Raw genomic sequence first — 24,542 nt, forward strand, 5'->3', positions numbered from 1 at the left:
GGCAACTGGTTGGATCATCTGGATTCACGGAGGGAGGAGATTGGACATTGTCTTAAAATCATAAAACATTACAGCATAGAAAACAGGTGTTTCAGCCCTTCTAGTCTGTGCCAAACTATTATTCTGTCTAATGCCACTGACCTGCAACCAGTCCTTATCCCTCCCATCCATGTACCTGTCCAAATGATCCCTCTAAACTTTTCTCTTTTCACCCTTAACTCATGTCCTCTGGTTTGTAGCTCAACTAACCTCAGTGGAAAAAAAAACTACTTCCATTTACTCTTGTCTATTCCCCTCATAATTTTGTATACCTCTGTCAAATCTCCTCTCATTCAGGGAATAAAGTCCTAACCTGTTTATCCTTTCCCTGTAACTCAGTTCCTAAAGTCCTGACAACTTCCCAGTAAATCTCTGCACGCTTTCAATTTTATTGATAGCTTTCCTGAAGTTAGGTGACCAAACTGCACACAATGCTCCAAATAAATGACTTATACAATGTTACCATAACATCTCAACTCTTATGCTCAATACTTTGATTTATGAAGACCAAGATAGCAAAATCTCCCTTTACAACCATATCTGTGACACCACTTTCAGGGAATTATGCATCTGTAGTCTCAGATCCTTCTGTTCTACTGCTCTCCTCTGTGTCCGACCATTTATCGTGTACGTCCAACCTTGGTTTGTCCTTCCAAAATGCAACACCTCACACTTGTCTGCATTAAATTCCATCTCCCATTTTTTCAGCCCATTTTTCCAGTTGGTCCAGATCCCTCTGCAATCTGTGAAAGTTTTCCTCACTGTCCACACCTCCAATCTTTGTGTCATCAGCAAACTTTCTGATCCAATTTACCACATTATCATTCAGATCATTAATATAGATGACAAACAACAATGGCCCAGCACCGATTCCTTAGGCACCACCACTAGAAACAGGCCTCCACTCTGAGAAGCAACCATCCACTACCACTTTCTGGCTTCTTCTGTAAAGCCAACGTTGAATCCAGTTTACCACCTCACCATGAATACCGAGCATCTGAACCTTCCTAACTCACCTCCCATATTGGACCTTGTCGTAGGCCTCACTAAAATCCATGTAGACAACACCCAGTCTTTCCTTCATCAACTTTCCTGGTAACCTCCTCAAAAAACTCGAAAAGATTGGTTAAACTCAATCTACCACGCACAAAGCCACGTTGACCATCCCTAATCAATCAGTGGCTATCCAAATAATTGTACAACTGATCTCTTTGGACTCTAATAATTAATTACTACTAACATCGGGTTCACTGGCCTATAATTTCCAGGGTTACTTTTGGAGCCTTTGTTTAAAACAACAGGAACAACATGAGCTACCCTCCAATCCTCTGGCACCTCACCTGTGGCTAAAGACATTTTAAATATTTCTGCCAGGCGCCCTTCAATTTCTACACCAGCCTTCCTCAAGGTCAGAGGGAAAATCTTGTCATGATCTGGGGATTTCTCCATCTTTATTTGCTTTAAGACAGCAAGCTCCTCCTCCTATTTAAAATGTTTGTTTTCCTTACCTCCACGGACTTGGTGCCAATTTCCTAAGTAAATACTGATGCAAAAACCCCATTTAAGATCTCCCCCCATGAAGTTCCATACATACCGACCACACTAATCGTCATTGGGAATCCTTTTGCTCTATTTCAATCTCTTCTTCAACTTCTGTCAGTCTTACTTTTCTCTCACACCTTCCTCCCCGCCCCCCCCCCCCACCTCAGGTAGCTCTCTCTTTTACCTGTCTCTGCATTTTGCCCACCTTCTGGCCAAAACCATGTCTCAGCCTCCCAAGCTTCTGCCACCTCCCTCCACTGCCCCTTTTCCCCTTGATGTCAGCCCTTTACTCCTAACCTGAAGTACTGACTGATCTTTCTTCTTCATTGATTCTGTCTGATCCATTCAGTTCCTCTTGCATCATGGTGTTCATTCAAGAGAGATAAACAGCAGATTTTCTGTTAGAAAATAAATGGGGGTGAGGGATGGGTAGAACAAGTGGAATATCTCTGATTGGGTGGGAGCACAAAGATCAATGGGGGCAGTTAGATTCACAGCTAGGGATACACTAGATCATTGTCATAGGACACAGAAAGAGCCCCCAGGTCAGCATTCTCAACTCTTTTTTTGGTTATGGCCCCCTTAGGAATCTGCTCAAAATCTTTGGGGGGCCCCTTCCTTGTGAAGCAGTCTAGTTTTGGTTTCTTCTGCACTTCTCTCCTAATGACTACTTAAAACAAAAAAAAAAATCATGTTACGTGGTGAAAAAACAAGACTTTTACTTGAATGTGCTGTGGGCTCCAGGGAGGCTGTAGGGCCCCTGTTAAGAATGGGTGTCCTTGGTCCACAATGACCACTGGTTATGCATCTATATTAAGTGCCCGTCCAACACTTAGGCAGTGCCGCTCCAGAAACATCGTAAATTGTCTCGGGAACTGTGGTGCCACCATGCTGTCACCCATTGTTTTTGAGGTACTTGCCACTAAACTGGGTGAAAAAAGTCTCTCACAAATCCTTTATCCAAAGCCCTCTGTTTTATATGTCCCCGTGTGACATTATTACTGAATATCCTCGTGTAATGATATTTCTGATTTGCGTAAAATGGTATTACTGAATAGTAATACAGCATTAATGAAACCACATTAACTTACATTCCCCCTCGTGTATCTGCATTAACGTACATTCCCCCTTGTGTATCTGCATTAACTCACATTTCCCCACATTTAAACAGCATTTATGCACAATCCCCGCATTTAAACAGCATTAACGCACATTCCCCGTTTAAACAGCATTAACGCACATTCCCCACATTTAAACAGCATTAATGCACATCTCATGTAACCGTGTAACCTCATTATCGTACATTCCTCCTCATGTAATTGTATTAATGTACATTCCCCCATGTAACCATATTAACATACATTCCCCCTCATGTAACCTCATTAATGTACATTCCCACATGTAACCATATTAACTTACATTCCCCCTCGTGTAACCGCATTAATGCACATTTCCCCTCGTGTAACTATTAATGTACATTCCCCCTCGTGTAACTGCATTAACGCACATTCCCCCTCGTATAACTGCATTAACGCACATTCCCCCTCATGTAACCTCATTAATGTACATTCCCCCGTGTAACCGTATTTATATTCCCCCTCGTGTAACCGCATGAATGCACATACCCCCTTGTGTAACCTCATTAATGTACATTCCCCCGTGTAACCACATTACGCACATTTCCCCTCGTGTAACTATTAATGTACATTCCCCCGTGTAACCTCATTAATGTACATTCCCTGTGTAACTGTATTAATGCACATTCCCCCTCGTGTAACCGCATTAACGCACATTCCCCCTCATGTAACCTCATTAATGTACATTCCCCCATGTAACCGTATTAATTTACATTCCCCCTCGTGTAACCGCATTAATGCACATTCCCCCTCGTGTAACCGCATTAACGCACATTCCCCCTCATGTAACCTCATTAATGTACATTCCCCCGTGTAACCGTATTAATTTACATTCCCCGTCGTGTAACCGCATTAATGCACATTCCCCCTTGTGTAACCTCATGAATGTACATTCCCCCTCGTGTTACCACATTAACGTACATTCCATCTTGTGTAACCGCATTAATGTACATTCCCGTGTATAACCGTATTAATGCACATTCCCCCTCATGTAACCGCATTAACGTACATTCCCCCATATAATCTCATTAACGTACATTCCTCCGTGTAACCGTATTAACGTACATTTCCCGTGTAACTGGATTACTGTGCACAAGTTTAATGAACATTACTCCAAGTTACACCATTAATCTATTGCCTTTGGATTTGGTCACACAACTGTTCAGGGATGCTGAAGGCTGTAGGTGGCAAACCCAGCTGGGTACATCACAGGCTCCGATCTCGTGAAAATGTCCATGTGAGGTGGTGCCTGATAAAAGTAGCCTGTCCCCATGCAGGACCCCCATGCTCTTAGTCACAATCTCCACTGACTGCTCCCTGGGCACAAGGTCTCAGAGCCTGAAGACCAGCATCTTTGTCTTAGTTTCTTTCCAACAGCCCTCAGGGTCTTGCACCTCACCTTGGAATCCCCTCCCTGCCAACCATACCAGCCCCAGTATTGCCCTCCTCCGAGCCATTGACTTCCTCTGCTGTGGGTCCACAGCAGCCTGCCGGTGTCTCCAGATGCCGGTCTCACCCCAGAGATCCCACTGCCCACGGGATTGGGAAGTGGTGGATGGCCATGAATCCCCGCGGGCTAAAGCAGGGACCTGACCGGAGAACTCCTCACCCCTTCCCTCTGCTATCAAAATGCTGCCCCCTCCCTGTCATCCAGCTTCACCCTATTCTATCATCCCACCTGCATCGACCCATTGTTAGTCTCTCATCCACCTGCCCCTTTCACCCTCCTCTCCTCCTCCCCTGCCCCTTCTCCTTCCCTCCCCCTCCCCTGCCCGTTTCCCCTCCTCCCTCCCCTGCCCCTTCCTCTTTCCTACTCCCCACCCCTTCCTCTCCTCCCATACCCGTTCATCTCTTCCCCTGCCCCTCCCTCCTCTCGTACCCCTTCCACTTCTCCTCTCACTGTCTTTCCTCCTTCCCTGTCCCTCCCCTTTCCTCCCACTGCCCCTCCCTCCACCTTTTCACTTAGCATCCTGCCTGTTTTCACTTTTACCTGAGGAATTTCCCAGGCCTGAAACTTTGGTCACCCCTCACTTCCCGTGGATGCTGCGTGACCTTCCCCATGGCCCTCTGGGCCAGCGTCCCCAGACCTTCACGATTCCTTATTCCTCCCATCGTGCCGCTGTGAATGAGAGCTTGGACAGGGGAGGTGCATAGGAGAGTGCTTTATTGGACTCCGATCATATGGCCTTGCATTTGCCACGTGGTGAGCTGCGGACATTTTTTTTGTTTTTGGTAACTATACATAGAAAGTAGCAAAAAGAGAAACCGTTGAAAAAAGAGGCGGTGGGGATCTCTGCGCACCGCACGAGTCCGCGGCTTTGCAGAGGGCCGGGGCAGCGGCTGCCTCGCAGTCCTCGTGCCCCCTGGCCAATCCCCTCGGGGAGAGCCCCCCTTGGCTGCTCCTGGCACTTTCCCTCGTCCGGCTGGTCTGTGCTGGGGCGTGAGGGTCTTGGTGGGGGGGGGGGGGGGGGGTCGAAGGTTGGAGGCATGATGTTTCGAAGGCAGGGGGGGTTGATGGGGTGGAGTGGGGGCAGGGCAAGTCTGGGCTCACAGCCACAGGTCATGCCCGCAGGGTCAAGGAGTGGGGTCAAGAGGTGTGGTGAACGGTTCAGTGTCAGGGCACAAAGGCAGGGTTAAGTCAAGGGTCAAAAGTTCTGAACAAGGGTCGGGTAAATGACAGTGGTCAAGTCAAAGGTCGGGGGTTGAGGTTGAGGACTGGGAGGGTCGGTCAAGTGTCAGGTCATGGGATGGGATTTAGGTTAAGGGTCAGATGTTTAGGTCCAGGTCAAGGTGCAGATCAATGGTTGGAGATTCAGGTGAAGGGTTTGGGGGTTCAGGTCAAAAGTCAGGGATTCAGGACAAGGATCAGTCAAAAGATGGTTCAGGTCAAGGGTCAGGGTCAAAGGTCAGGTTGATAAGGTCGATGGTCAGGGACCCTCACCCACACGGTGAAGCCGACGATGGCTGCCAGTGACTCCCTTACTCCTGGGCCCGGCATTCAGCAGGAAGGCCAGTCCTGGGCGGCGGCGGCGGCTCCTCAGTGGGCGCTGGTGGTCGTTGCCCGCGGGCGGGGCGGGCACCCTGGATACGCCGGCACTCCTGGCAGACGCGGACATGGCTGCAGCCTTGCAGGGGCCCAGGACCCAGGTACAGGCGGCCGTTGCTGAGCCGAAGCTGCCGGGATGCCGAGACACCGACACGGCCCTGCCTCCGCCGGCGTCGACGGGAGCGCAGCGTCTTCCTGCACGACACGGCGTGGCGCAGTTCGCTCAGCATCTCCTGGCACACTGACACCTGGGGGCAAAGGTCAGAAGGAGGGGGTCACAAGGTCACCACCATTTCCCCAACACACCTGTGGGAAGGGGGAGGGGAGATCAGTGGGGCAAATTTTGCTGGGTTATTACATGCCTCACATACCAACTATTGGGATGGAGGAGAAAGGCAGAGTCAGAGGGTAAACGTCACCTGGTCATCACCGACCCACCCCCCACCCCCACTCCATATGGATATCCAGGGGTGAAAAAGAGAACAGGAAAGGGAGGCAAAGGTCACCGAGGCCTCGAAGTCCACCCTGAAGCATGGGGGGGGGCAGTGGTCAAGATCACCAGCTTACCCCTATATTGCAATCCCTGGGGAGAGAGCAGGGGGCAGAGGGCGGATACAGGGCACCAGCTCACCTCTACACACCGAGACTGGGGAGAAAGAGGAGGTCAGAGGGCAAGTGGCATCGAGTTAGGCCTGCTCCCAGTTCAAGTTAGATGTAAGTCAGTCACCCTGTGACCCATAGGTAGGTCAGAGTCGCTTGGTGACCTGCAGGTGGGGCAGAGGTCATCCGGAGACCCATGGGTAGGACAGATGTGGTCCGGTGACCTATGGGAGAGTTAGATTTCCCTTGGTGCTCCAGAGGATGGGCCATACCACAGCGCGGTATGTAGACACAACTTAGACCCCCTCCCTCTGACCCTGGCTGCCACACTTGTAGCTGTGACCCGTTGTACCTCCTCCGACTCGGCGGAGCGGCGTGTCGTCCACACAAATTCCATCACGGCCACGAAGACAGCGATAATTAACCCGCAGATCAGTACCACGAAGATGCCACCTATGTTCTCCATGCCAAGACCTGTAGAGAAAAGACGCCAACACCTTAACCGCAGGGTCGAGGACACAGCAACACCGTTACCTGCGATCAAGGAGGGGGATGTGGCAACACCATTACCGCAGGGTCGGGGAGGGAGACATGGCAATACCGTCACTGCTGGGTTGGGGACAGAGTGGGAAGGTTGGTGAGGGGGAATGGGCTGGGGGTGTGTGGGGAGTGCGGTAAGACGGGCTGGGGGATGGAGTGAGGTGGGCTGGGATGGATGGGGTGAGGTGGTACAAGTTGAAGTGAATGGGGTGGGCATGAAGTGAGAGGTTGGGACGGATGAGGTGGGGGGACAGGATGGGATGGTCAGGGTGGGGGTACAGTGAGATGGGCTGGGTGAATGGGTTGATAGAGATGTGGTGGGGGGGGGGTCCCGAAGGTCGCACCTTTGGCCCGATGGTCCTCCTCCCGCCGACACTCGCCCCCTTCCCACCACTTCCTCTTGAGGATCTCCAGACGGTCGTTCTCCTGCAGTTGGAGGATGGCCAGGGTGATGTCGTCACGGAACGGTGAACCTGGGGGGTGGGCAGTTCCCAAGTCATAGACACACTCTCACGTACCCCATATATACCTCCCGCGGACCCCCCTCACAGATACCCCCATCACAGATCCCCACCCTTTCTCCCTCTCTCACACACATCCACTCTTCCCCTCTCTCCCTCCCTCCCTCACAAATTCTCCCACTCTCCCTGCTAACCTACTCTCCATTCTCCTTCTTTCCCTCAGCTCTCCAACCCAACTCCTTCCTCTCTTTTCACCCAGCAACTGGCCCCCACTCCCCCGTCTCCCTGCTTGCTGCTGTACCCTCCCTCCCTTCTCCACCTATTACCTCCTGCCTTTGGAAACGCGCACCTCCCCCCACATCTCCCACCTTACCTTTTTTATCCGGTTGCCTGTTGACATTTTTCCATCACTTGATGAAGGGCTCAAGCCCAAAATGTTGATTATGTATTTTTACCTTTGCTCTATAAAGGTCACTGTTTAATCTGCTGAGTTTCTCCAGCAATGTGTTTTTACACACATCCCTCCCCTCTCATACACACAGATACATACCCCACCCCCTCTCAAACACACACAAACACCCGTCACCCTACACAATCACACCTCTCACCCCCTCTCCCTCTTACACACGCTCTCTCTCTCCCATCCTCCCTCTCCCTGACCCTCTCCCTCACACATGCACATGCTCTCCCTCTATCTCTAACCCTCTCTCCATCCCTCCACTCCTGCTCTCTGCCACCCTTCCCTCTCCTTCCCTCCCCCTCATTCCCCCATATAGTCACACACTCCTTCCATTCTCCTTCTCACACACAACCACTCTACCTTGTCTCACACACTCACCCCCTCTCCCTCATATAGTCACTCTCCTCTCTCACACACATACTCTTTCTCCCCCATCTCACACACACCCATACCCTCTCACTCTCACATACATACTCTCCGCTCCTTTTCTGCCCCTCCTCATCCCTCCCCCCTTGCTCCCTCTGTCCATCTCTCTCCCCACCTCCACCATCACCCCTTCTCACCCAGAGGCATGCCAATGCCATAGCCCTTGGTGTCGAGCAGCCCCCCGATCTGGGTCAGGTTACAATTGCGCTTCCTGTGATACTCATTCATGGTGGACTCCAGCAGGAAGGCATATTTGGAGTTAAGGACGCGGGCGATTCCCTCCTCGGTGGTCTTCACAAAGACACTCGGCTGCTTGGAGTGCATGTAGTTCCACATCCGCTGGTAGGTCTGGTACCGGGAATTCTGTTGGAGGCCGGGTATACAGGGGTGCACATCAGTGTTTCTATGCAGCAAGTCATGCCCAAGTTTGCCGGGTTCCAGAGGTTACAAACCTCCAGGTTCCCCACATCCCCAACCCCAGTTTTCCCCACACCCCAGGATCCTCTACATCCCCATCCCAGAATTCCCCACACCTCCAAACCCCAGCATTCCCCACACCCCAGCGTTCCCCAGATCCTATTGTATCTGCCTCCACCGCCATTGCTGGCAATGCATTCCATGCACCCACCGCTCTCTGCATGAAGATCTTACCTCTTATACCCCCCACCCTCCGTACTTACCCATGTAATCACATTCAAACTGCACCCTTCCTGTCAAGACATTTCAGCCCTGGGATTCAGTTGGGTGATTGAGTTCAAGAGCTATGAGGTCAGGTTGCAGCTCTATAACACTCTAGGTAGACCTTACTTGGAATATTGTGTTCAGTTCTGACTGCTTCGTTATAGGAAGGATGTGCAAGGTGTGGAGAGGGTGAAGAGGACATTTACCACGATGTTGCCTGGATTGGGAAACATGCCCTTATGAGGCAAGGTTGGCAGGAGCTGGGGAGTAAATCATAAAAGTCTTCAGATGCCATAATTGAAGGAAAAAAACAATGCTGGGGAAACTCAGCAGGTCAAACAGTGTCCTTTAAAAGAAGGAGAGGGGATCTTATAGAAATGTATAAAATTATGTAAGGCATTGATATGGTAGAGGTAGGTAAGTTGTTCCCATTGGTGGGGGAAACTAGAACTGGGGGACATCGCCTCAAGATCCAGGTAAGTTGTTCCCATTGGTGGGGGAAACTAGAACTGAGGGACATCGCCTCAAGATCCAGGGGAGTAGATTTAGGATGGAGGGGAAGAGGAACTGCTTTTCCCAGAGGGTGGTGAATCTATGGAATTTGCTGCCCAGTGAAGGTGACCTCAGTAAATATATTTGAGACAAGGTTAGATGGATGTTTATGTACCGGGGGAATGAAGGGATATGGGGAAAAGGCAGGTAAGTGGATATGATCAGCCAAGATCATCTCATACTGGTGGGATGTCAGTGCATTGAATGGCGGAGCAGGCTCTACGCTCCAGATGGCCAACTGCTCCTACTTCTTACATTCTTATAGAGGCGAAGATAAAGAATCATAACCCTTCACCAAGGGCTTAAGCCTCAAAATATTGGTTATGTATCTTTATATAAAATATATGGGTATCATGGTTAGCAGAACGCCGTTCCAGCGCCAGCGATCGGGACTGGGTTTCGAATCCCACGCTGTTTGTAAGGAGTTTGTACGTTCTCTCCGTTTGTGTGGGTTTTCCCCAGGGGCACCGGTTTTCTCCCACTGTTTGAAACGTACCAGGGGTATAAATTGGGCAGCACAGACTCGTGGGCCAAAATGGCCTGTTACCGTGCTGTATGTCTAAATAAAATAAATAAGTAAATTGTCCCTGCCGTATAAAGTACGGTGTTGGTCCTGCTGAGTTTCTCCAGCATTGTGTTTTAACAGAGCTCGGAGTGACAAAGAATGAGAGGAGACTTAAGTGAGTTATATAAGATTACGAGGGGCTTAAATAGGGTGCACCTTTTTCCTGAGGTGACAATAGCAAATACCAGAGGAGATTCTGTTTAAGGTGAGTAGAGGAGAATTCAGGTGAGACGCCAGGGATAATTTATTTTACATAGGGAGTAGTGGATGCCTGGAACGCATTGCTGGGGGTGATGGTGGAGGCATGTTCAGTGGGGACGTTTAAAAGACTCTTGGATGACAGATAGATAAAATAATAGAGGGTGATGAGGGAGGGAAGATTTCGTTTTTTTGAGATTTATATACATTGTGGGCTGAAGGGCCTGTACTGTGCTGTAAAGTTCTATTAAAAAGCCTCTGACTGTCCACACGATCAATGCTTCTGATTGTCTTGCACACTTCAATCAGGTCATCCCCTCATCCTCTGTCATTCCAAGTTCACTCAGCTGATGCCTATGAGGCATTCTCTCCAATCCAGGCAGTGTCCTGGTAAATCTCCTCTGCATCCTCTCTACAGCATCCCCATCCTTCCTGCAGTGAGGTGACCAGAACTCAACACCATATTCCAACTGGGGACTAACTAAGGCCTTATGTAGCTGCAACTTGACCAATGGCTCATGAACTCAATCCCATGGTTAACAAGGCCAATGGCACAGTCAGCCCAGGAGATCCCATTCCTCCTCACTGTTCAGAGTTCTCTCAGTAATATGATGCTCACCCTCCCCCCCACCACCCCTGGAATCCAGAAACCCACCCCATCCCTGGGACTGAGTGGAACCCTCCCCGGGAACCCCGACATCCCTGGAATACCCAGGGATCCTGTGACCCACAATCCCTCCATGACCCCTGGGACCAACCTGGAAGAAGGTCATGGTGGAACCTCCGTGAATGGTTCCGTACTCGATGTTGGTCTGGTCGGCAAGGTCATCGGCTGACTCGATGGGAACCTCCATCCTCTGCACGGTGAGGAAGGCAGCCAGGTTGGCCGTGTAGGACGAGATGATGATCAGGGTGAAGGCCCACCTGGAGCACAGAGCAGGCTGTCATGGCAGGGGTGGGGACGGGGGTTGGGGAAAAGAGGAGGGGAAGGGAAATGAGTGGAGGGAAGGTGTGGGCGAGGGGGGAGAGGAGAGAAGAGAGCGGGAGGTGGAGGGGAGGTGAGGAGGGTGGAGGGAAGGAAGGGCAGGGAAGGGGAATGGGCAGGAGTGGGGAGGTGATGTGAGCGGAGAGGGGGATGGTGAGGGAAGGAGGGGAGATGGGTGGAGAGAGCAAGGGTGGTGCAATGAGGTCAGGAGAGGGGAGGGGAGAGAAGGGGAGAAGTGTCGGGATGGGGAGACAGGAGTGGAGGTTTCCTTCCCAATTGTCCCATTCCCCTGTGGGTCCCATTCCATCCCCCCTAACCCCCCGCCACCGGTGGGATGTCAGTGCGTTGCCGGGACTGTGCCACTGGTCTACAGTTACACCACCGTTCCCCGTCCACCCCAGGACTCACCAGACCCCGCTGACGCAGCGGGTGGAGAGGGCCCGGGGCATGATCTCGGAGCCCTGCTGCATGAAGCCCCCGACAGGGAACCATAGACTGTTGCCCAGGGTGTACTGGTTCTCCAGGATGTCAAGGCGTTGCCGCAGGCACGGGTGCGGGTTGTACCACTCGTAGGGGCTCATCCTGCGCAGGGTTGGGAGAGACAGCACTGTTAACCAGGGCACTGCTCCCTCACAGGGCCACATCACAGCTGCAAGCCCTTCTGTCCAGAGCTCTTGTGCTATCCCCTTCCTGCATTCATCTCAATCGTGCTTCCTGCCTCCATTGGCTGCTCTGCCATCACCCTCTGCACCTTTCCCCTCACCTGAAACTTCTGCACTGTCACTTCCGTCTCCCCAACACCGGGAAGAACAGGAAGTAAGTGTCCTCCATATCTGCCCCCTTCCTATTTTCTTGACCCCTATGCCACCTATACCCCAGCCTCTCCTTATAACTCAAGACCCCCTCCGTCTGCTTTTCCAGCTCAGTGATATCCTTCCCACAGCTGGAACTCCAAATGAGGTCTTTAGTTCAGTTAGAACACTACAACACAGAAACATGCCCTTCGGCCTTTCTGGACTGTGCCAAACTAATATTCTGCCCACTCCCTCTGACCTGCAGCCAGTCCATAGCTCTCCATACCCCTTCCATCCATGCACCTGTCCCAATTTTTCTTAAATGTCAAAATTGATCCTGCATTTACTCTCCCACTACTCTGTGTGTGAAAGAAATTCCCCCTACTGTTCCCCTTAAACCAGTAGTTCTCAACCTTTTTCTTCCCACTCACATCCCATTTTAAGTAATCCCAATGCCACAGGTGCTCTGTGATAGTAAGGGATTGCTTAAGGTGGGATGTAAGTGGAGGGCAAGGTTGAGAATCAATGCTCGAGATCCACTTGTTACTGAAATATCTTGCTTGAGAAAAAATGTAATTGGCCCATTTCCTTTGGAGTTATGAAACCGTGCACATAATAAGTCAATTAGGGATGATTAAAACAGTGATTTTCAAACATTTTCTTTCCACCCACATCTTTGGCTTCGCTTCGCGGACGAAGATTTATGGAGGGGGTAAAAAGTCCACGTCAGCTGCAGGCTCGTTTGTGGCTGACAAGTCCGATGCAGGACAGGCAGACACGATTGCAGCGGTTGCAAGGGAAAATTGGTTGGTTGGGGTTGGGTGTTGGGTTTTTCCTCCTTTGCCTTTTGTCAGTGAGGTGGGCTCTGCGGTCTTCTTCAAAGGAGGTTGCTGCCCACCAAACTGTGAGGCGCCAAGATGCACGGTTTGAGGCGTTATCAGCCCACTGGCGGTGGTCAATGTGGCAGGCACCAAGAGATTTCTTTAGGCAGTCCTTGTACCTTTTCTTTGGTGCACCTCTGCCACGGTGGCCAGTGGAGAGCTCGCCATATAACACGATCTTGGGAAGGCGATTGTTCTCCATTCTGGAGACGTCACCCATCCAGCGCAGCTGGATCTTCAGCAGCGTGGACTCGATGCTGTTGACCTCTGCCATCTCGAGTACTTCGACGTTAGGGGTGTAAGCGCTCCAATGGATGTTGAGGATGGAGCGGAGACAACGCTGGTGGAAGCGTTCTAGGAGCCGTAGGTGATGCCGGTAGAGGACCCATGATTCGGAGCCGAACAGGAGTGTGGGTATGACAACAGCTCTGTATACGCTTATCTTTGTGAGGTTTTTCAGTTGGTTGTTTTTCCAGACTCTTTTGTGTAGTCTTCCAAAGGCCCTATTTGCCTTGGCGAGTCTGTTGTCTATCTCATTGTCGATCCTTGCATCTGATGAAATGGTGCAGCCGAGATAGGTAAACTGGTTGACCGTTTTGAGTTTTGTGTGCCCGATGGAGATGTGGGGGGGCTGGTAGTCATGGTGGGGAGCTGGCTGATGGAGGACCTCAGTTTTCTTCAGGCTGACTTCCAGGCCAAACATTTTGGCAGTTTCCGCAAAGCAGGACGTCAAGCGCTGAAGAGCTGGCTCTGAATGGGCAACTAAAGCGGCATCATCTGCAAAGAGTAGTTCACGGACAAGTTTCTCTTGTGTCTTGGTGTGAGCTTGCAGGCGCCTCAGATTGAAGAGACTGCCATCCGTGCGGTACCGGATGTAAACAGCGTCTTCATTGTTGGGGTCTTTCATGGCTTGGTATCACAGAGCACCTGTGGCATTGGGATTACTTAAAGTGGTATGTGAGTGGAAAGAAAAAGGTTGAGAACCACTGCCTTAAACCTTTTGCCTTTCATCCTTAACCCTTGTCCTCTGGTTTGTATCTCTCCTAACCTCAGCAGAAGCCTACTTGTATTTACTCTATCTGCACCTCTCATCATTTTGCATACATTTATAAAATTTCTCCTCATTCTTTCACATTTAGACGTACAGCACAGTAACAGGCCCTTCCAGCCCACCAGCCTGTGCGCACCAAATACCTCAATTAAACCTACATCCCCTGCACATTTTTGAAAAGAGGGAGGAAACTGCAGTACCTGGAGGAAACCTATGCAGACCATATAGCCATTAAACATTACACCAAAAATAAAGGCTCTCTGGCCCTTCTAGTCTGTGCCAAACTATTATTCTGCCGAGTCCCACTGACCTGCACCCAGTCCAAATCCCTCCATACATACCCCTCCCATCCATGTACCTGTCCACAATGTTAAAATTGAGCCCACATTCACCACTTCAGCTTGTTCCACACTCCCACCGCTCTCTGTGTGAAGAAGTTCTCCTTGATTTTCCCCTTTCACTCTTAACTCATGCCCTTTGGCTTGTATCTTACAACCTAAGTGGAAAAGCCTACTTGCATTTACTCCATCTACACCTCGATCAAATCTCCCCTCATTTTTCTATGCTCCAGGGAATAAAGTCCAAACCTGTTTAACCTTTCCCTCTAATCCAGTTCCTGAAGTCTGGGAAACATCTGAGTAAATTCTGCACTCTTTCTATCTTATTGATATCTTTCCTGTAGTTAGGTGACTAAAACTGCACACAAAACTCCAAATTTGGCCTCATCAATGTCTTCTACAATTTTACCACACCATCCCAACACCTATACTCAATAATTTGATTTATCTTATATTCCACTTGAGAAAATAGCATAACTTACATAATGTATAATTTTTTCAAAAATATGGAGCCCATACTTACAACATGTCGGTTTGAAAATTTGAAGGACTCTCTGAAAGCCCATCCTGTTGGTAACCCCCCAGTTCCATTATTATTAGTATTGAAGCTTTGTATTTATTTTCGCCATTCTCCCAACTCTTTCATTTCTTTATTTTTCTTTGATATATTTTGGGGGAGGGTGGGGGGGGGGAGGGAAGGATGGGGGATGGTTTTATATATATATATGTATATATCATACACCACATGTAATTTTTATTGTAGTTTTATTGAATATGTTTCCATGGATTCAGTTTTAAAATTCTTAAATAATTAAAAAAAAATTGAATTATGAAGACTCTTTACAACCTTGTCCACCTGTGACACCACTTTCAGGGAATTATGTATCTGTATTCCCAGATCCCTCTGTCCTCAGTGCCCGATCATTTACCATGAGCGTCCTTTCTTGGATAATGCAGCACCTCACACCTGTCTGCATTAAACTCCATCTGCTATTTTTCAGCCCATTTTTCCAGCTGATCCAGATCTCTCTGCAAGCTTTGAAAACCTGCTTTACTGTCCACAGCACCTCCAATCTTAGTGTCGTCTGCAAACTTGCTGATCCATTTTTACCACATCATCATCCAGATATAGATGACAAACAACAATGATCCTCCAGTATGCGAACCAATAATCTCCTACCACTCTCTGCTTTCTCCCATTTCACCAATGTCAAATCCGGTTCACTGCCTCACCTTGAACCTAAACTGCATCTGAACCTTCCTGACTAATCTCCCATGCAGGACCTCATTAAGGCCTTACTAAAGTCTATGTAGACAACATACAAAGCTTTTCCTTCATCAACATTCCTGATAAATTCCTCAATAAATTCTATAAGATTGGTTATGCACAAAGCCATGTCGACTATCCAAATATTTGTTTATCTGATCTCTTAGAACATCTTTCAATAATTTACCTACTGCTGACATCAGACTCACCAGCCTTTAATTTCCTGGGTTACTTTTGGAGCCTTTTTTAAACAATGGAATAACATGAGCTACCCTCCAATCCTCCAGTATCTCACATGTGGCTAAGGACATTTTAAATATTTCTGCCAGGGCCCCTGTAGTTTCAACACTAGTCTTCCTCAAAGTCCGAGGGAATATCATGTCAGGCGCTGAGGATTTATCCACCCTTATTGGAGTAGTGGGTTTCGGAGTAGTGGCCGGTAGGGGAACTCCAGCCCTCTCCAGAAAAGTAAAAAAAAGAGAGAAAAAACAAAGGCACAAACATAGAAACCATAACAAAGTGAAAGTGAAAGTATGGAGAAAATGGCAGCGAAGAAAGAAAAATCAAAAACAACGGGAAGAAAAGAAGGAAGGACGTCAGAGGAGGAAGGTGAAGGCCTTACTGGTATGAGGAGGCCCGCCGTGGAGAGAGAAGCCCGCTCCCTGAGGTCAGTGGAAACCCCGAACTCAGGACTACAAAAATGGCTCACTGAGCCAAACAAAAGTGCGCAACCGCGATGCGCAAGACAAAAACAACACTGACGGGAGGGGGGACCAGCTGAGGAGTAAATCTCCACAGCTGAAACAGACAACTAAAACACAACAGCAAGACTCTCAAAAGGAAAACATAGAAAATAACGAGAACAAGAAGGAAGAGAATAAAAATAGGAAATCAAAGAAACAACAGATGACCAACCCAGAGGAAGAAGACCAACACCAAGACACTTTTAATAAAAATAAGAAGAACAAAATAAAACAAACAACCCAACAAGAAAACCAGAAGAGACAGAGGTAAAGGACACAGATCCTGGAGTGGACTCAGAAGAAGAGGAGGGAGAACACAGAGAAAAGGAAGATGAAGGGAAGGGCAAGTACATGGATATATATTTTTTTAAAGAATATATGGAAACAGTAAAAGAATGGCAGTCACAAGAATTCAGTGAAATAAAAAAAATAAAAAGTACAGAAGAAAAAGTGAATAGATTAGAGATGATCATGACAGATATAGGAAAAAGAGTAGACAAGGTGGAAGAACGAGAAACAGCCATAGAAATGGAAGTGGATGACTTAAAAAAGAAATTAGAAGAATCTGATAAAAAAGTTAAAGAAACACAGGAGCTGTTAGCTCAGAAGATAGATATAATGGAAAATTATAATAGAAGAAACAATATAAAGATAGTGGGCCTCAAGGAAGATGAAGAAGGCAAAAATATGAAAGAAAGAATTTATAAAAGAATGGATCCCCAGGGTCCTAGGAAGACCAGAATTACAGGAAGAAATGGAAATAGAAAGGGCACACAGAACATTAGCCCCTAAACCACAACCACAACAAAAACCAAGATCCATTCTAGTAAAATTCCTAAGATATACAACAAGAGAAAATATATTGGAGAAGGCAATGAAAAAAATAAGAGAAGACAAAAAACCACTGGAATACAAGGGTCAAAAATTTTTTTCTATCCAGATATAAGTTTTGAACTCCTGACGAAGAGGAAGGAGTTTAATGCAGCAAAAACGACCCTATGGAAAAAAGGTTATAAATTTATGTTAAAATACCCAGCGGTACTTAAAAGTTATTCCGGGGCAGCAAAGCAAACTATTCTCGGATCTGGAAGAAGCACGAAAATTTGCAGAAGAACTACAAAACAGACAGAGAGATGAAGAGATGTAACAAGAACAAAAATGACAACAAACTATATGTATGTGTGTATGTATGTATATATCTATATGTATATGTGTGTATGTATATATATATATATATGTGTGTGTGTGTGTATAAAAAATAGAGTATAGGTAAGAATTAAGAAGGGAAAGAAAGGGAAGGAAGGAAGGAAGTAAGGAGGGAATTGAGAGAGTGACATTTGTTATTATGAAGATTAAAAACTTTTCTGGTGGGGGGCTGGGTGGGAAAGAATTAAAGTCACTGTGAAATCAGTTGACGCTTGCGAGCGGATTCGCAAATCCAAATGGAGAGGGGAGTTGTGGTTGCCCGACAAGGGACAAAGGGCAACTCAGAAAGGGGAGGGACTATTGGGGGGTTAAAGGTATTTTAGATATGAGAATAGTGGAAATATTTTATGTTTTAGAAATGTTGTCTTATAATGTGTTCAAAAAAAGAAAGCAGAAATGGATAAGAAGGGAAGGTGGTGATGAGGAAACGGAAAGGAAAGATAAACAAAGTATGGAATGACTATGTTGAACTATATGACTTTAAATATTAATGGAATACATAACCAAATCAAAAGGAAGAAAGTTAAATTTACTGAAAAAAGAAAAAAATTGATAAAGCATTCATACAAGAAACACATCTAACTGAAGTGGAACACAAGAAATTAAAGAGAGATTGGATAGGACATGTAACAGCAGCATCATATAATTCAAAAGCCAGAGGAGTAGCTATATTAATCAATAAAAATGTACCAATCAAAATAGAAGAGGAAATAATAGATCCAGCAGGGAGATATGTAATGATAAAATGTCAGATATATTCAGAATTTTGGAATTTACTCAATGTATATTCACCTAATGAAGAAGATCAAAAATTTATGCAAGATATCTTTTTGAAGATAGCAGATACGCAAAGGAACATACTAATAGGAGGGGTTTTAACCTTAATTTGGACTCAAACATGGATAAAACTGGATAAAAAACTAACAGAAAGAACAAAGTAACCAAATTTATAATTAAATCGATGCAAGAAATGCAACTTTTGGATATATGGAGGAAACAACACCCAAAGGAAAAGGAATATTCATACTATTCGGGTCGACATAAAACATACTCAAGGATAGATCTATTCCTGTTATCAGCCCACATTCAAGGGAGAGTTAGGAAAACGGAATATAAAGCTAGACAATTATCGGACCACTCACCCCTGTTATTGGCAATAGAGCTAGAGGACATCCCACTAAGTATGTATAGATGGAGATTAAACTCCATGCTACTTAAAAGACAGGATTTTAGAGAATTAATTGAACGACAAATTAAAATGTACTTTGAAATAAATACGGAATCAGTGAAAGATAAGTTTATACTATGGGACGCAATGAAAGCGTTCAACAGAGGGCAAATAATAAGTTATGTAACTAAGATGAAGAAGGTCTACAATCGGGAAACAGAACAGTTAATGCGATACCTAGGTATACAACTAAATAAAAACCTCGACCGTCTATATAAACTAAATTACCATCCATTAATGAAAAAATTACAAGACGACTTAGAGCATTGGAAAGACTTACCACTAACACTGATAGGAAGGATAAACTGTATTAAAATGAACATTTTCCTAAGGATACAATACCTATTTCAGTCATTACCAATTCACCTAACTGAGAAATTCTTCAAGGAGCTAAAGAAAATAATAAGGAAATTCTTATGGAAAGGGGGGAAACCGAGGATAGCACTAGATAAATTAACAGAATGGTACAAACAAGGAGGCTTACAACTACCAAACTTTAAGAATTATTATAGAGCCGCACAATTAAGATACCTATCAGATTTTTATCAAACAAGGGAAAAACCAGATTGGACCAGATTAGAACTAGATAAAATAGGGGAGAAGATACCTGAACATATACTATATAAATGGGATGAAAAATTGGTGCAACGTAGGAATTCACCGGTATTGCATCATCTGCTCAACATTTGGAAGAAGACTCATGTAGAAAGGAATAAAACAAATTACCAACTACCAAAACTAATATTGACGCAAAATCAACTAATCCCTTTCACAATAGATAACCTTTCCTTTAGAGAATGGGAGAGAAAAGGGATCAAAAGAATAGAAAATTGTTTTTCGGGAAATAAATTATTATCCTTTAAATATAATATAACTCATGATATGTTTGCATGCTACCAACTGAAAACCTATTTGAAGAACAAATTGGGAAACAGTCTGAGGTTACCAGAAGGAAGGAATTTTGAATATGTGATGACAGACACAATGATAATTTAAAAATTTGTAACAAACATGTACATCAAACTGCAAGAAAAGGAGAACGAGGAAACAAATGGTAAACCTAAACAAAAATGGGAACAAGATTTAAACATAAAGATAAAGAATGAAATATGGGAGAAGCTATGCTCCGGAACTATGAGAAATACAATAAACGTGAGGTTACGCATGATACAATATAACTGGATACACAGGCTATACATCACACCTCAAAAGTTAAATAAATGGGACCCAACAGTATCAGACAGATGTTTTCGCTGTTAAAAGGAAACGGGAACAACAATTCATGCAATTTGGACATGTGAGAAAGTGGAAACATTTTGGGAAGATCTAAACCAGATATTAAATAAAATCACAAAAAGCAATATACCAAAAAACCCAGAGATCTTCCTCCTAAGTAATATAAGGAACAAAGAATTTGGACTCGATTTGGATGGAGCACAAAAAAGATTTGTTATGATAGCCCTAGCTGTAGCAAAAAAATGTATTATGTCAACCTGGAAATTAGAAGACAACTTGAGAATACAACAATGGTATATAGAAATGAATAAATGTATTCCATTAGAAAAAATAACATATAATTTAAGAAATAACATTACAATATTCAAACAAATATGGGAGCCATACATGAAATACAATAGAGAAATCCTACCATGGACCTCCACCACCTAAAATGACAGAGGGAGAAGATAACGAAAAGAACTGACTCAGTAAAATTTCTTGTTTATTTTTATTAAGTGACAACATTGTTTAACGGGTTTAATGTATCTTATCGATTGAACTTCAAATAAATGGGGAAGGGGGTGAGGGAGGGAGGGAAGGGAGGGGGGAAAAGGGGGGAGAAAACGACACTGTATATATTTAAGAAGAAAAATGTCTGTATGTATCTTGGTCAATATGGTTTATAGTGTGAAAAATAAAAACATTAAAAAAAAAGACAGCAAGCACCTCCTCCTCTTCAATATGTATAGGTTCCATTTCCTCACTGTTTTTTTTCATTACTTTCCAAGACTGTGCCAGTTTCCTGAGTAAATACCAATGCAAAAAACCCACTTAAGATAAGCCATCTCTTCTGGCTCCATACATTGCCAACTACTCTGATCTTCAAGGGAACCAATTTTGTCCTTTACTATCTTTTACTCTTAATATACCTGTAGAAACCCTTACGATTTTCTTTCACATTGTCTGCCAAGGCAACCTCATGACTTCTTTTATCCTTCTTAAGATTTTTCTTGCATGTTTTAAACTCCTCAAGTACATCATTTTCTCCACTGCTATATACTTCTCTCTTCTTCTTAACCAGATCCCCAATATCCCTCTTCTTAACCAGATCCCCAAGGTTCCCTGTGCCTGTAAACTTTGCCTTTAATCCTAACAGGAAGATACAAAGTCTGTACTCTCAAAACTTCTATTTTGAAGGCCTTCCACTTACCTCGCACATCCTTGCCGGAAAACAACGTCCCAATCCTCCTTTCTCATTTCCTCAAAATTGGTTTTACTGTAGTTTAGAATCTCAACCCAAGGATGAGATCAATCATCCATAATTAACGAAGCAAATGGCATTATGATCACTGGTCCCAAAATGTTTCCCTACACATACTTCTGTTACCTGTCCTGTCTTGTTCCCTCATAGGAGATCCAGTATTGCACTCTCTCTAGTTGGTACCTCTATATATTGATTTAGAAAACTTTCCTGAGCAGACTTGACACACTCTAAGCCCTTTTTATACAGTATAGAAGTCCCAATCAATATATGGAAAGTAAAAACCTGCTTCTATCACAACTTCATGTTTCCTGCAGCTGTGCTCTCTCTCTTCAGATTTGCTCCTCCAATTCTTGCTGACCTTTCCCATTCCTCAGCTCCATCCATACAGCCCCAGTAGACAAGCCCTCTGGTCTGTCCCATTCCTCAGCTCCATCCATATAGCCCCAGTAAACAAACCCTCTGATCTGTCCCGTTCTGGGCATAGCTGTGACACGGGGAGAATGTACAAACTCCTTACAGACAGTGAAAGATTCAAACGTAGGTTGTTGGCGTTGCAATAGCATTGCACTAATCGCTACACTTACCGTGCCTTCTACACTCTAGGGAATAAAGTCCTGATCTGTTTAACCTTTCCCTGTAACTCAATTCCTCGAGTCCCAGCAACATCCTAGTAAATTTCCTCTGCACCCTTATTGAAACAGGACATCCCTGGTCCTGGATTAAGTGGCTAACGAAGGCAAAATTGGCTGTTTGCCCCTGTCGCTGCCCTGGGTGCCTGCGCCTCCTCCTTCAGGAAACTATGGACCTAACCCCCCACCCTCCCATAAGTGTCTCTGTTCCACAACCCTCCCCAGGGATCTAACATTTACTGTGTATGCCCATACAGAGTACTGAGTTCAGATCTGGTCACCTCACTAAAAAAAGGATGTGAAAGCTATAGAGAGAGTGCAGAGGAGATTTACCAGGATGTTGCCTGAATTGGAAAATGTCTTATGAGGCAAGGTTAGCAGAGCTGGGACTTTCCTCTTTGGACAAAGAAGAATGAGAGGAAACTTAATAGAAGCCTGCAAGGTTATGAGAGGTGTACATAGGGCAGACAGCCAGTGGCTTTATCCTAGGGTGGGAGTAACAAACACCAGAGGACCTCTGTATAAAATGAGGGATATTTAGGGGAGACATCAGGGATAGGTTTTTTTTAAAAAATACACAGAGAGTGATGGGTGCCTGGAATGCCTTGCCGGGGATGGTGGTGGAGGCTGAAACATTAGGGGCATTTAAAAGACTCTGACAGGCACATGAATGGAAGAAAAATAGAGAATTATGAGGTCGGAAGGGCTTAGTTTTTCTTCCAGTAGAAATATATAGTTCGGCACAATATCAGGGATCGAAGGGCACAACATCAGGGGTTGAAGGGCCTGTTGTGCGCTGTAATGCCAACCCTAGCTTTATGTATCAAAATAGACTTCATCCAAATTAAATTCCACCTGCCATTCCTTGACCTATTTGCCCAGTTGTGATTTAAGATCCATTTTCAGTCTCCACTGTCCCACCGATTTTAGCGCCGTCGATAAACCTGCCGTCCTTCATTGCTGGAGGGATTGCATTCAAGAGCAGGGATGTCCTGCTGCAGTGGACAGGGGCCAGGTGAGGCACCTAGAGCACTGTAGGCAGTTCAGGCCTCCTGACTCGAGGAAAGACGCTGAATATTAGAGCGCAGTACAAGCCCTTCAAGCAGATCCATATAACACTACGCAACAACAATCTCCTTCACACCCATATCTTTCATTACATCCATGTGTCTGTCAAGGGCCTTTTGAATGTCCCTACTGCACCAGCTTCCATGACCTTCCCTAGCAATGCATTCCAGGCACCCAAAACTCTCTGTAAAATACTTACCCTGATGTCTCCCCTAAACTTTCCTCCCCTCACCTTGTACAGATATCCTCTACTCCAGCCCCGGGGTAAAGGTGCTGCCTGTCCACCCTATCTATGTTGGCGATCATAGCAAGAGGATTAGAGTCCAGGAGTAGGGAGATCCTGCTGCAGCTGTACAGGGCCTTGGTGAGACCATCACTAGACTGATACCAGGGATGGAAGGACTTGCATATGATGAAAGGTTGGATAGACTAAGCTTATATTCTCTGGAATTTAGAAGATTGAAGGGGGATCTTATAGAAGCATATAAAAAGGGTTTAGACAGACTAGACGGAGGTAGGTTGTTTAAATGCTGGGAAAAACCAGAACCAGGGGTCACAGTTTAAAGATAAGGGGGGGAAGTTTTTTTTAGGATTGAGATGAGGAAAAGTTTCTTCTCTCAGAGGGAGATGGATCTGTGGAATACAGGAAGTAGTTGAGGCCGGTTCCTTGTCAATATTTAAGAGTAGGTTAGATTTGGTCATTGGGGCTAAGGGGATTGAGGGGTATGGGGAGAAGGCAGGAACCAGGTACTCATCAGCCATGATCATATTGAATGGCGGTGTAGGCTTGACGAGCCAAATGGCCGACTCTTGCCCCTATTTTTCTACGTCCCTCTATTAAGTCACCTCTCAGTAGTCTTCATCGCTCAAAAGAGAAAAACCATAGCTCTGTTAACCTTGCCTCATGAGACACATTCTCCAATTCAGGCAAAGTCCTGGTAAATCTCCTCTTCACTCTCTCCAAAGCTGCCATGTCCTTCCTGTAATGAGGCAATCAGACTGAATACACAATTTTTGGAGGTGGTGCAGAGGATTCTGGAGATGAGGGAGTTAGCCTGTGAGGGGAGCTTGAGGCATCTGGGGGATGTACTCACTGGAACTTGGAAGACAGAGTGGGGTATCTTGAAAGGGGTAGATAAGGTCCAGGGAATGGAGATTGTTTCCACCGGGAGGTAAGACTAGAACCAAGGCACACAGCCTCAAGATTCATGGGAGTAGATTTGGGATGGAGGTGAGAAAGAACTGCTTTACCCTGGGAGGGGTGAATCCCAGGAATTCTCTGCTTGGGGAAGCATTTGAAATGCAGATTTTGGCATTGTGGGGGTATTGAGGGCGTTGGGGAACAAACAGGTAGGTGGAGCTGAGTCCAAGGACAGATCAGTCACAATCTCACGGAATGGGGGAGCAGGCTCGATGGACCATGTGGCCAACTCCTGTCTCTGGTTAGTCTTATACAACAAACATATCAGGGGTGCGGAGGGCCCCTTAGGATTGGGTGGAGATGGGGGGTAGAGGGACCCAGCATGGAGGGGAAAGGGCTTGATGGTGCTGACCTGCCCCAGGCTGCAGATAAGTGGGGGGGGGGGGGGGGATTCAGCCATGGCGCACAGGAGGGGGGGAGTGG

At 46.1% G+C, this 24,542-nt stretch overlaps 1 protein-coding gene across 10 annotated transcripts in view; it reads right to left on the minus strand.

Annotated features, from left to right (window-relative positions):
• Positions 1 to 4,863: 4,863 nt before the first annotated feature.
• grik5 (glutamate receptor, ionotropic, kainate 5) overlaps positions 4,864 to 24,542 on the minus strand; it is a 64,100-nt gene continuing 44,421 nt past the window's right edge. For 8 of the 10 annotated variants that reach the window (XM_069940099.1, XM_069940097.1, XM_069940098.1 and 5 more), the window contains 7 exons: positions 23,815 to 23,898; positions 11,640 to 11,813; positions 11,005 to 11,170; positions 8,388 to 8,613; positions 7,248 to 7,376; positions 6,716 to 6,837; positions 4,864 to 6,011 (listed from right to left, as the gene is read on the minus strand). In XM_069940099.1, coding sequence (XP_069796200.1) covers positions 5,697 to 6,011; positions 6,716 to 6,837; positions 7,248 to 7,376; positions 8,388 to 8,613; positions 11,005 to 11,170; positions 11,640 to 11,813; positions 23,815 to 23,898 — 1,216 coding nt within the window. In that variant the 3' untranslated portion in view covers positions 4,864 to 5,696. The remainder of the gene's footprint in view (positions 6,012 to 6,715; positions 6,838 to 7,247; positions 7,377 to 8,387; positions 8,614 to 11,004; positions 11,171 to 11,639; positions 11,814 to 23,814; positions 23,899 to 24,542) is intronic. The other 2 variants (XM_069940102.1, XM_069940101.1) reach the window with 1 other exon arrangement.

The sequence above is a fragment of the Narcine bancroftii genome, chromosome 5, assembly GCF_036971445.1.
Source record: "Narcine bancroftii isolate sNarBan1 chromosome 5, sNarBan1.hap1, whole genome shotgun sequence".
NCBI classification, from domain to species: Eukaryota; Metazoa; Chordata; class Chondrichthyes; order Torpediniformes; family Narcinidae; genus Narcine; species Narcine bancroftii.